The sequence below is a fragment of the Olea europaea genome, chromosome 14 (assembly GCF_002742605.1).
Source record: "Olea europaea var. sylvestris chromosome 14, O_europaea_v1, whole genome shotgun sequence".
Classification (NCBI taxonomy): domain Eukaryota; kingdom Viridiplantae; phylum Streptophyta; class Magnoliopsida; order Lamiales; family Oleaceae; genus Olea; species Olea europaea.
This window is the reverse complement of record NC_036250.1, coordinates 862,494-876,145: the sequence shown is the minus strand read 5'-3', so window position 1 is coordinate 876,145 and position 13,652 is coordinate 862,494. Positions and strand designations below refer to the sequence as shown.

The following is a 13,652-nucleotide window of genomic DNA, read 5'->3' as shown; positions in this document are numbered from 1 at the left end:
CGGTTCTTGTGGTTCTAGAGCTTGACCAACTTTTTTGCTCGAGTCTCTAGCTTGAAAATCTTGATTTTAAGAATGAGTGATTGCCACTGACCAACTTGGTGGAATATTTAAATTTCCTTAACAAGCATAGTGACATAGGATGTTGCCTAGTTCTTGCCCATGGATCTTGCCTCTTCATAGTCCAACACAATTCAAGATTTGCAGCCTCATATTCCTCTCTCCAAATCCTTTGAGAATTAAATGAAAATAACAAATTGGATAGCATTAGCTGGCTCGTGACTTCACCATCATTTAATATTAACTTCTATTATTATGAAATCTTTCATAAAATATTTGTGCATATCTTCGGTACAGAAGTTTCTCTCATTGTAGTTCACTATGTCCCCGACAAAATAAATTTCTCATCAAAACTAATACTATTCATTATAGTATAGATCATCATCAGTCTAGATAGCAAATATTGATAATTGAAGCTCACGTCGCTTACTGCTTGTAGCAAGTTTATATGTTTAAGGAAGAGGACATCAAGCGGTCATTGGTTGTGCAATTCTTTTGATTGAGGAGTTGTTTGACAAAATTTTTGATGAAAGTTTTTGCAGATTTTAATTAAAGTTGATGAAATGTGTGGTTGAAAATAATTAAAATAAATAAAAACTCCAGCCGACGGTGACCTGATTTTATATCATAACAATGCATCATTAGTTTAATTCGAATACTAAAAATGTTTAATTTAGTGAAAATTAATGAATTGATTCCTAATGCTGTTTAAGGGGTGTTCCCATCTCTGTCTAGGAATAAAGTACGGATTGACCCGACATTGTTCTTCTTAGGCATGTTCTTGTGACAATCTAAATAAAAACAATAAGATATGCCTTTTTTCACATGTATACATAGTATCTAATTAATTTAAAGATTTTCAGAATAGGGAAAAAATTTTAACTATTGATTCTTAACTTTTGAGAGAACTTGCTGGCATTGTTTTGTAAGTTGAGCATGAGAGGCTATATGATGACTTAATCGCGTGGAGAACGGGGTATTTTTTCTTTGAGAACTGATGGTGTATTATAAAATGAAACATCGTATGCCAGATATGTCAAATTCATTCCTAACTTTGAGAGTTTGAAATTAAGAGAAGCGACATCTTTTGACAACTCATTTGAAAAGTTTCTCTTAACGCGGATTATCCTATTTTTGACATGAATCCCTCTAATTTTTTGTTTTCTTCGATAGAGGGACTTCAATTTTCACATTACTGATCCCACAAGAAGAACAATCCGTTTCCACAAGTGTGGACAAATAAAAAAGAATTTTCCCACAAACTAAAGCTCATCTTCGTGTGTGTGACTTTTCCTACACTTTTCCAAATAAAGGGTTATCTTTTAGTTGTACCGTAATATAAAAGAATCACATCGATTTCTTCAAAAAATAAATGAAAGACATTTGAATGAAATAAATTCCACGTAGCCTTGAGTGTAACAGTTGAAATACTTCATTCAAAAAAATTAAAAAATCGAAGCTTGTGTGTGAGATAGATACAGTTGTTGTAATATGTGACTCATACAGAATGAAACATATATTTATTAGAATAAATATATTGATGCCTGTGTAGAGCGCATCGAACGAAACGGATTATATATGATATAATCCTATTATTGATACATAATACAAATCACATATAGGTCAATTGTCAAACCATGTAAATCTTGGTTTGTATTCATCACTGTTGTTGCAAAAATCTCAAAAAGGGTTAAGAAGAACGTTTGGAAAGTGTTTATTAATCATTTAAATTACAAATAATTGATGAATAAGAATAAGTGAATAGTACTTGCGAATCCCTCCGAGTAAAATAGACTTAGCCGCCGTTTAGCCCCCCCTTTTCGGAAATGAAAATAAGTGGAATAGTATTTTATTAAAAAATAAGTGATTGAAAAAGAAAGAAAATTTTTTAATTTATATGTAATATTATTTTATGAAAAGTTGTGTGATTGAAAAATAGAAAAAAAAAATGAAATATAATTTAATGATATTCAAATGGGTGCTTAGACGCGTTTTAGGAACTTTTGCATGACAGACCGACACCAGCTGTTTTTCCTGCCAAGGATAATATGTACTATGTTTACTGTTGTACTGCGCGTTCTTAGTTTTCCTTTTCTTTTTAATGAATTTTTAAGATAATTTGTACACTCCATAAGCATCCCGCAGTATCCCAGAACCTGCTTCTACTTAAATCTTTTGTTTCTCTTTCTACTATATATCATTTATGTAGGCCATGTGAGGACAAGAATTCGAGAATTTACTATAATTTTTGTTGAATCCTATGCTATAAATATCAACCCACAATCACTTCTCCTCTAATTTTCCTTAAAGATTCTTCAATCCTGTTAACAATGGTGAAGGTAGATAACAAATCTTCGTCCTCGTCCTCGTCCTCGTCCTCGTCCTTGTTCTCGACCTCGACCTCGACCTCAAAATCGCAGTGCAAAAAGAAGTACAAGGGAGTTAGAATGAGAAGTTGGGGTTCTTGGGTTTCTGAAATAAGGGCACCTAATCAAAAGACAAGAATTTGGTTAGGTTCTTATTCAACCCCAGATGCAGCTGCTAGGGCATACGATGCAGCTCTTTTCTGCCTTAAGGGCCCCTCTGCAGACCTAAATTTTCCATTGTCACCTTCAAAAAATCTTAATCCCGATTCTATTTTGTCACCTAAATCCATTCAAAGAATCGCAGCAGCGGCGGCAGCAGAAACAAATTTGAGTCCACAGTCTCCACCTTCTGCTTCCTCCAGTTGTTCATCATCGAATTCTTTGCCATTGCCTTCAACAAATAACAATAGTATGTTGAATGAAAACGCGAAAATTTCGAGCGTACAATCTTCACCTTCCATTTCGTCCGGTTCATCATCATTGAGTTCTTTGCCATTACCCTCATTATCATCGTCTACTTGTTCACCATCGGATCGGTTTGAAGATCATGAGTTTGTCGCAGATGAGCCATTGATCAGAATGATGAACTCATCATGGTACGCCTTTGATTCACCTAAGTACAATGATTATATGCTCAATGGGGTGTTCTTTGATCCATTGATGACGGAGGATTCATATGAAGATGCTGATATCAGTTTGTGGAGCTTCTGCTGATCAAGAAATTAATAATTTTAAAACATGTTTATTTTTTTCATTCATTGATTGATCTTTAGTTTGTTTCTTGAAGATTGTAAAAGTAGTCGAGCCTTTTCAATTGCAAATACCATACAAGTCGAACCTCTAGATTATTGCTAAAGTATTGGACATTTATTAAAAAAAAAAAAAAAGAGTTGAAAATAAAAATTTGACCGCTTTAAATAGGTACTTTTCGAATGTTTTAGTAAATTGCTTTTTTTTGGAGGGCGTGAAAAATACTTTTAGAAGTTAGTCATTTGATGCAACAAAGTACGAAAGAGCTAATTTATGGATAGGCAATAGACAACTTGACGAAAATTGAAATATGTTCATAGACAAAGAAAAAGAAATTAGTAATTCTGATAGTAATAACAAGTTAAATAAGAGTAACCTAGATCGTAAAAATAGAATGATCAATACAATACATACTAGACGAACATTTAGCCCTCGTTTAAGTTGACTAAAAATTAATTTTTTAATAAATTGTGATTAAAATTGATGCAATGTATAATTAAAAAGTAGATAAAAAAAATATGGGTCCGATAAAATGTTTAATTGAAAATGATTTCGTAAAAGGCAAAAAAAAAAAAAAATAATAATAATAATAATAATAATAATGGGATCAAACATGTACTTAATTTCACAACCATGTAATCCAAGTACAGTGTATTTGACACCTTAACAGAAATGGAAAATTTTGGTCCAACCATACCAAATTTTCTGCATGGAGCCATGACTTTGAAAGTGCTTGGTTCCATGCCCATTTGTTTCACTTACATTGTACTTGGTCTTTTTATGACAAACATTATGGACCATGCCACAAGCTTTTTATTCTATAAAAATCATTTGGAATGAATATATACATACTAGGTTGATAAACTTAGTTTACCAACTATGTGTTGGCAAGTCATGTCAAAAATAGTTTCCGAAATAAATGGTCTAGATATTATGAGCACTTAATCCCTGTTTGTCATTCATTATGTTACATTCTGTCATATTATTTTTTTATATAGTATTCATTTTCAACCATACATTTTTCATTAAAATAATATTATATGCATATTAAAAAAAATTTCTTCTTTTTTAACCATACATTCTTCATCAATTTATTACTTCATAATACATTTTTTAAAATTAAAAGGACTCAAACAAATTTTTAGTTTGTGAACAAACTTTGTACAAGTAGATTAATTCTAAAAATAAACTATTCAACCAAAAAATGTACATAGAGGGCCCACATCAGATTTTCGGCCCTTTCTTCTAGTGAACTGTGAACATGGCACTGCCCACCTTTGAATTATTATTTCAAGTTTATTACAACATATCATGTGGTCTCAAAAACTAAATAGGAAATTTTCATTTTATTTCTTAGGTGTCATTAACTTTTGAAATAATCACATAAAATTCTTGTTCTTTTGGAATCCGATGATATAATATCATGTGTAACGAAAAAAATTTCTTTTCGAATAATTTTGAAAAATACTAATTGAAGATCGCAGTTGTTATTTGAACATGATTTCGATGTGTTTCCTATAAAATAAAAAAATAAATTGGTGTTTGTTTTGAAACTTACTTTTATAAAAAATTAACTTTTAAGTATAATTTAAGAATTTATACAACATTTTGACATTTTTACATTAGTCGAATGACAAAATATGAGTTCAAGAACAAATCGATTTAAAACAAAGAGGAAATTACACCCAGCCAGGGTTTTGAAGTTCACTATGTATAAATCATGGGCCCAACTTTTCTAGTCAAATATTCGATATTAGATTAAAAAAAACTAATTATTTAAAATATTCGTGGTTTCGTTGTTAACGCTCTTCAAATCTACCTTTCTTCCTTCTCTTACCAAACGAGAGAAACTGCCCCAAATATCTCCCCACGATCTGTGATAAACCACTCCGTCAGTTACGAACCTCACGAAATCTCCGGTTAGTTATCCCGCTCCAGCCTGTCAAGGAAATAATCTTCGTCACATACCGGATATTCTTCCTGTACCCCGTCACTCTGTCGAAAAACTTCCATTTTACGGTCGACAAAAAAATGACTAAACCCAAGGCGATAAACATCCATGGCACGCCAGAAAGGAGAGGAAAGAGGAAGCACGAGGAAAGCCCAACGAAATCCCACATGAAAAAGTCTGCGGCGTCATCTATGACCTTGCGAAAAGTCCAATCGAAAATGGTATGTTGATTTTTATATTCTGTTAATACATTAAGTGACAGGCATTGATTGAATAATCGTTAGGTAACGTGTATTGAAGACATATTGAAGATATGTGACATTGAAATATGTTGATTTCGTTCCGTCGTTGGAATGGGGTAGAGTTTGCCATTTTGAACGCAGAATGTTTGTTCATTTGATTTTTCGTTTTCGATATTACAAATAATCTGTTGTCTATTCACGAATAAGCATACATTTCGAATCTGTGACGTAAATGCATATGGGTATGATCACATGTGACCTTACTGTAATGGGGATTGGGCTCTGAATGTGATCTTAATATATGAATGAGACTGAAGTTTGTTGTGAATATGTGACCTGCGTGAAAAGACTTTGTATGCATGTGATCCGACTGTTAACATGGTTGATGATGTGTTTTTAGCCATACGATGTCCATTTCACCTATATGTGACCAGGTGTGTGACCATTTCACCTATATGAAACCAGGTATTCTCAATGCAAAGACACTCATATGTACATCTACTGCTTTCCATCACAGTTGTAGTTATAATGGTTGAAGACCAAACCAAAATTAAAAACAAATGAAAAATATAATTCCGGGTTCTCATGTTTAATAACATTTGGTAAGAGTGTCCTCAGCTTGATGTTGCATGATCTTTGCTTCATAGGACATGTGGTTAATGGTGGGATATGAAATGGGCCCCATGATCACTTGAAAATTTATGTAAAAGTTGTTACTTATAATTCTTAACAGGGTTGAGAATGTGACTGAAACCTGTTGAGAATATGTGGCCTGAATGAAAAGACTTTGTATGCCTGTGAGCTGACTGTTAACATGGTTGATGATGTGCTTTAGTAATATGATGTCCATATGTGACCAATTTTACATATATGTGACCTGAATTTAACCTATATGTGACCACATCACCTAAATGTATTTCCATTTCTATCTCTGAATTACAGTACAGGTGCTTAACAATTTTACTATTATTAATGCTTTATGTAGGTCTGGCACTTTAAAATACCTGAAAAAAGTTGGTTTCCTAGCAAGATTACCACTTCTGTATACAAGGTTGTTCTCACCACTATACAAGAAAAGTTAAGCCAAAGCCAAAGCCAAAAACAGGTATTGAGGGGGCACATGCTTTGCCCACTTCCTGGATTGCCATGAAATAGTGATTCAACCACAGTAGATTCACTACTTCCTTCTGAGGCAGGTTCAGCACCCGAATGAAGAAGAAATATGGTTTTATGTTTCTGGGCGGTACGTCAGGTTCTCTATATCTGAGTTCTGTTTGGTCACAGGATTGAGATGTTCAGGCGATACAGATACTGAGGTTTTTGAAAATAGGCACTCAAAGTTGAAGGCCAAATACTTTTCACAAGTAAATACTATCACACATGAAGATGTGAAGGACACATTTCTGTCTGCATGCCAAATGCCTGATCTCGATCTGGTTGAAGCCTTACCAAATAATGATGTTGCAATGTTCGGGGTTTTATATTTCCTAACTGCCTATCTCTTTCCCCATGACTACAAGAAGGTTGTCGATTACTTCCTGTTTGTTCTTGTTGAGGACTTTAATGAAATGAACAGTTTTCCATGGGGCAAGCTGCTATTCCAAATTACTCTGGGTGCATTGAGAGATGGATTTAGCAGGAGGACCCCACACTATAGGCTACGAGGAATGCTTGTAGCCTTCCAAGCATGGATATACGAGACTTTTCCCAGTCTTGAGGGCATCGTGGTCACCAGGATATTGAGGGTGCATCCCCGCATTGTAAATTGAATGGCAGATGAGCAACCATCAACTGCCAAATTGGAAGGACCCAACTGCTTCTCTAATCCTAAGGTAAAGTTCCAGTAAGCGTCATGCAATTAATACTGAATTTTTGACTTTGCATTCATATAAACAAGATATTGTATTGCAGATTGTGATTTATGACTTGGAACCGTTGGAAAGTGAAATGGCGATGCCATACATGAATGGAGTCCAGTACAACAAGCCGATCTAGCCGACGTCCTCAACCCAGAGCCGAAGAAGAACCAAGCGCAGGACGGAGAGGACTGTTGAAGATGTCGGTACTAGCGGGAAGTTAGTTCCATCAGTCCTACCGTTGATGGAAAGTAATATTGGACAAGCTCACTCTTCAGATGAGGACGACGATTTTGTTACTCCTCCTCCAAGACAGCAGGAGCCATCCGCCCGTGGAAAATCCCCGGTTGTTGAAGGTCCTACAGCCGCTCATCATTCTCAAGAGGAGCCACAATCTCATGGGGCACAAAGGGATGACGTACGTTGTTGTTTTAGTCAGCTCTCAATATTTCCATCATTGGTCACACTTCAATATTTCCTATGGCACATTACATACACATCAGGTCATAGATAGATCACTGTGCATTGCATGTTGATGGTTGGTCACAGATATGTTGCAAGCAACATCTAATAATCAGTTATTCATTTTTGTCAGGCTTTTGAGGTGTTGCGTGTGCAAGTATTCGAACTCCAGGCAAATAATAAAGTGTTGAAGATGGAGCTTGAAGACATCAAGTCACATATGTCATCTTTGAATGAAGGGAAGACTAACAAAATTGAAGACATTATTCAAATGCAAGCCTGTATTAGAAATGACCTAATGGATATTCGGACGAACATGCAGTTTCTATCTGAGTCCTTGTCAACAATGATATTCAGTGCAATGGATGAGATCATTAGACGGTCTGGTGACAGGACAAGCGAGCATGGAGTAGGACAAAAAGAAGCTCCTGGAGTTGGAGATCAAGAACATCATGGGGCTAGTGGATTTGAAAAGGCTCAGGAGGTAGTCACTTGATATATTTTACATTTCTGTAAAATAACATAGTTCATTTTGACATTTTCCATTCAACATGTAGGTGAAAAACGTAGTATCAAACGTCGACAGAAAAGGGAAGGGCAAAATGGACCCAAGTGATGATCTTCTCTTCTCCCTTGAGCCACCATCATTTGATTTGGGGATTAAATTCACCCCACCCAATGTTTTGCATTCGGAGGAAACTCAGAAGAGGCTAGATTCCATCATATCTGATGTGGTGACCGCAACAAAGACTATAGAGAATGAGGTATTTACATGGTCCAGTAGTTGTAGATCTCAAATCGCACATACCTCCAAACCATGTTATATTATTAGGTCACAGATCACACACACTTCAGATCATGTCTTATTCATAGGTTACATTTCACTGATATTCCAAACAAAGTCGCTTTCATAGGTCACAGATCATGCACAATACCAACACATGTTCCAGTCATGGGTCACAGAGCACAGATACCTTCAAACCATATCCCATTCATAGGTCACAAATTAAACACAGTTTCGAATCATGTCACATTATTAGATAACAAATCACAGATTCCTTCATCCCATGTCCTATTCATAGGTCAGGATAACATACATTCCAAACCACGTTTCATTTATGGGTCACATATCACAAACACATTTACACCAGGTCACATGTATAGGTGACAGACCACATACAAACTACGCCACAGACAGCTCATGTGCCGTATTTTCAATCTATTTTGTAACCTACTGCAATAACATACAGGGATCACCTACTGCTGAACCAACCTCGGGATTACCAGTTAAGCGGGTTTTAAGGCCATCGAGGGTATTGCAGTCTCCTTTTGTTGCCGGACAGGAGAGAGGAAAATTATTCAAATACGATGATAATGTTGTCGTTTTTGAGGATTACGAAGACAATATCGACGAGGTTGACAAATCGGCCTTCGTGGGTTGGTTCTAGAGGGGGTACAAGCCAAAAAACAAGTAAGTGCATTTCGTACCTATCTGTCAAAATTTACTCAATACATAATTTGACAAAACACATGTAATCTTTATTGTCGGCCACAGGAAAAAGTTTAGCGAGGAAGATGACGCCATCAAGCCTGCTTTTCTAATTGGTTCATTCCCAATAGGTCATAAGACCTGGTTCCATGAGCTTATAAATTCGGAGTTATCATTGAGTGGTGCGGTATGATTACGTTTACCCACTGAATTAAGTTACATTACTTTTTTTAGATTTCTGACTTCTTTCGTACTCGTTAAGAAGAGTATCAGAGATGATACAAACATGTCACATTTCGTATTGTAACTAGTCACAGAGTCACATTTGATACAGACACATTTTACATTCGTATCCAGTCTGGGAGTACACAATGCTTACATCTTTTCTTCTCATTTAAACAGAGCATGGATGTCTGCTTCTACTTCATTCGACAGATAGCAAAACTTTGCAAAAATGTGAAATATAAGGCCACTATTACAAACTCATGGTTCCAAATGAAAATAAAAGACATTTTTCCTACCTTCATGAAAGACCCAAATGTTCTGCTGTCAGAGTCAAGCCTGCTTGAGGTTGCAATAGTTCACAGCCTCCCTTTTAGCTCACCCTGGGCTGACGTTGATTTTGTATTCATGCCGATCATACCCACTAACAAAACACATTGGATGCTTGGCCGATTACAATTCAGAAGTCATACCTTGACTGTTTTCAACTTGACATGTAAATCTTATCGTCGCTGGATGGTTTTGGAAGGTATTGAGCCGTACGTAAAGGTATTGCCTGCTCTAATGAATACCCTAGGAATTTCAAATAAGGATCCTGATTATCACGGGCCAGAAGCCAAAGAATTGAAAGTGATCATTGATGACACACTCACGCAGCAAACAAATGGGTAAGTCTGTGACCAATATTTACAATGCGTATATCCTTTTGATGGATTCATGCATAACAATCTGTCATATGTTCTGCAGTCATGATTGCGGGATATTCGTGCTATTATATGCGTTGTATCTTATCCGTGGTGGTAGATGTTCCATTCCCCGGAAGTTTGATGCCAGCAAGTTCAGAATGGATATTACTACGCTGCTCTACAAACACCGACATGTTTACACAAAGAAAGTGAATCAGCCTACGACGGGGGAAACGGTTATTATAGAATGAAAAGTGGCTTTAGATTTGTTAGTGAAGAAAATGATTTAGTTTGTAAATGTTATAAACATTGCACGTGTCTAGTCAATAGAGTTTCATGTAATGAATTGCAAGTCATAACCTTTGATTTGCAGTAAAGGATATTAACATGTTTAGGTTCATGATTTATCCATCTTCGATTATATTTTAACGCTATTTTTTATATAAATTGTGTAAATTTTACAGATTCTTTATTTCTAACAGCGACACGTAGTCGGTGAAACATATCATATTATACAGCAGACAGGTCACATTTGGATTCTGAACTTGGTCACAGATTTACATATCACGTCACACATACCTTTCATACGACACTTCACATGTCACAGCACATGGGTTACAGATATTCTGATTTCTATAACCCGTATGTGTCCACACTTCAGGTCACATATTCTCACTTCAGGTTACATATGGTATGTGTCCTCACTTCAGGTCACATATTTTCATTTCAGATTATACATTCATAAATCAGACAATTTTTTCATACGGCGCGTGTCCTCACTTCAGATCACATATTCTCATTTTAGGTTACAGATGGTATGTGTCCACACTTCAGGTCACATATTCTCATTTCAGGTTACACATGGTACGTGTCATCACTTCAAGTCACATATTCTCATTTCAGATTACATATTCACAAATCAGGCAAGTTTTTCATACGGCATGTCAAACATTACTGGTCACAGCATAGAAGTCACAGATCTGGTATCATGTTACAGATATGGTCCAAATCACAGAGAATTATTATTCTAACTCCAAAGTTGATAGACAATTAACTGTAAGTTGATCAATCTGAATGCAGTCTTTAAAGAGACTATTTAAAATGAACATTATCCTTAAAAGAATATCACCTATCTATGAAATATTTGTATGTAATTCTATCGATCATTTTAGCGTAATGGAGCCAAGTTGGAGCATTTCCTACTGTTGTGACCCTGTCCTCCACAATGTCCGCATTTTGTCGTCGGTCTCCCTTCTCTGGATGATCTCTTTCTTTTCTCCGTAGGTCTTCCACAACTCTTCCTTTGGTTAGGAGGTAAAACTATTTCTTGCTGTACCTCTTCTGGTACTGTCCATTCCTCTTGATTTCCAACTGGATATACAGAATCTTGGTATGCATTCAAGTACGCATCTCTTGTATAGTAATAGGAACAGTAATCATATGGATCTCTTCTTGTGTTTGCAATTACAGCCAAAGCGTGTGGACACGGTAACAAATCAACTTGTAGAATCATGTAAGTGCATGTTCGTTGCTCAATATCGACGACAAACGTCGACCTTTCGTTGTTGACAGAAAATACTTTCTGATTTGAAGGAGAAACATGCGTGCATATAACAACAGTCAGGTCACATGTAGTTGAATATAGGTCACATATACTCCAATGTGTCGGCCACACATAAATGACTCATATCCCTGAGTCATTCACAGATTCAGGAAGCATGTTATATATGCGGTCCATACCTCATTTAGCAGATAGACATGCATCATAATACAAATTTGACAGAGAATACACAGTTACATCACATACCACATCACTTAGGTCACATTCACAAATTTGTTCCATTCACAGATAGCTATGAAACAGAATTCGGAGCTTCAAACTTAGTTTACCAACCAGGTCACAGAATCACAAAATAGGTCACATCAGATTTGATACATTACAGTTCAAGATACTGACATTTACATTGGGTCACATATACATCTCAATGTTAAAATATAAAAAATTACCCTCAAGTTTCTCAAATCCATGCTCATTTTCCTAATCTCTTTCTCGTACTTGCTCGACAACTTTGTGAAAGTTCCATGTTCATCATCCTTGTGTCTACAAAACCACGATTGTATGGTTTGCCGTAATGACTCTAGGAGGGAAACAATAGGGTAATTTTTGGCTGCCTTTGTGACCGCGTTGACCGATTCCACAATGTTTAATGTCATTGTAGAATACCTGTTTGTTGGCATATGTATTCGTGACCATTTTTCAGTTCCAACATCAGCCTGCAAACTTAAATCAATCATTAAGTTCATTATGTAAATACCATATGTGACCATTTATATGTATGTGAAATGAAATAAGACTAATTACACTATCAGGTAAGAAATTATATTTTCATTCATCGTAGCCAGCAGAGACATGTTATAATCATATTCTTCCAGCGTGTAAGCGCAAACAGCTGAATTGAATGCTTGCGTAATGTTTTCGCCTGACTTTCCATAATATGATTTTAGATTTTGCAACAAATGATAAGAACAAATACCGTGACAGGCTCCCGGATACACATGTTCTATTGCATTCTTTATACTGGGGTGACGGTCTGACACAAAGCACATCCCTTCTTTGTTTCCATACGCTTTCTTCATCTTATTGAAAAACCATCTCCAAGATTTGTCGTTCTCATTGTCTCCAATTCCAAAAGCAAGAATGAATATACTATTATTTGCATCTTGTGTACATGCTGTTAAAAGTGTACCTCTATATTTACCATTCAAGTATGTACCATCAACAACAATCACCAGTATACAATGCTCCCATCCCTGTATTGATGCACCTAGTGCCATAAAGCAATATTTGAACTTACTATGACTATCAACCTCTATTTCTGTGATCGTACCAGGATTTTTCTGTCGGAGCATGTAGAAGAAGCTTGGCAACTTACCAAATGACTCGACTGAATCACCCCTAATCATTTTCAAAGTTTGCTCGCGAGATCTCCAAGCTTTTGAATAACTCAAATAAACCCCATAAGTATTCAACATGTCACTGCATATGTCCTTTGGTGTATATATAGTACGGGACGATTTGTATTTGTACTTAATTGTAGATGACACAACCTTAGATGACACTTGCCTATGTGACCCCAATACTACATTTGATGCACATGTGTGACTACAAATCTTTCAAATCTTAAATAGATTTGTTTTACCCCATATCGATGATTTACATATCCAACTACATCCACCACTCGAACACCGCACAACATATTTTCTCTTGTCGGACTGTTCAACCATAAACTCAAACATACTCTGTATGGCAAAAAATGACAGACTCATTTTCAAAACATCTTTATCACGGAACACCCTTCCTTCTTCTACCTCTCTAGCATCCGCGATAGACACAACTGTGACTTCAGTGTCAAGAATGTGACCCATTTTTTCATTTGATGTTTCGCATATCTCTAGTGCCATGTCTTGCAATGTAAACATCTCACCGATGGAATGCGCATTGACTGCCACTGTGATGGATGTATTATCTATTTCTGCCTCAGCAACGTCAACGATTATCGGATATTTAGCA

The 13,652-nt window shown here is 36.1% G+C and overlaps 2 protein-coding genes across 2 annotated transcripts; one reads left to right on the top strand and one right to left on the bottom strand.

Annotated features, from left to right (window-relative positions):
• The first annotated feature begins 2,204 nt into the window (after positions 1 to 2,204).
• LOC111408692 (ethylene-responsive transcription factor ERF014-like) lies at positions 2,205 to 3,264 on the top strand. Its single transcript, XM_023038442.1, has one exon. The coding sequence runs from the start codon at positions 2,388 to 2,390 to the stop codon at positions 3,135 to 3,137; it is 750 nt and encodes a 249-aa protein (XP_022894210.1). The 5' UTR covers positions 2,205 to 2,387; the 3' UTR covers positions 3,138 to 3,264.
• A 7,985-nt stretch (positions 3,265 to 11,249) lies between these two features.
• On the bottom strand, positions 11,250 to 13,543 carry LOC111409704. Its single transcript, XM_023039716.1, has 5 exons — positions 13,381 to 13,543; positions 12,444 to 13,221; positions 12,306 to 12,362; positions 12,089 to 12,182; positions 11,250 to 11,663 (listed from the first exon to the last, which is right to left on the bottom strand). The coding sequence occupies exons 1-5, from the start codon at positions 13,541 to 13,543 to the stop codon at positions 11,250 to 11,252; spliced, it is 1,506 nt and encodes a 501-aa protein (XP_022895484.1).
• Positions 13,544 to 13,652: the final 109 nt, after the last annotated feature.

What these genes read in the sequence shown, in the direction of transcription:
- LOC111409704 (XM_023039716.1), bottom strand. Translation starts at nt 13,543, where the DNA reads ATGGCACTAGAGATATGCGAAACATCAAATGAAAAAATGGGTCACATT. An exon ending in ATAATTTCTTACCTGATAGT is followed by an intron (nt 12,363 to 12,443) that starts GTAATTAGTCTT and finishes GATTGATTTAAG; the next exon opens with TTTGCAGGCTGATGTTGGAA. An exon ending in TGGATTTGAGAAACTTGAGG is followed by an intron (nt 11,664 to 12,088) that starts GTAATTTTTTAT and finishes CCTTCAAATCAG; the next exon opens with AAAGTATTTTCTGTCAACAA.
- LOC111408692 (XM_023038442.1), top strand. Translation starts at nt 2,388, where the DNA reads ATGGTGAAGGTAGATAACAAATCTTCGTCCTCGTCCTCGTCCTCGTCC.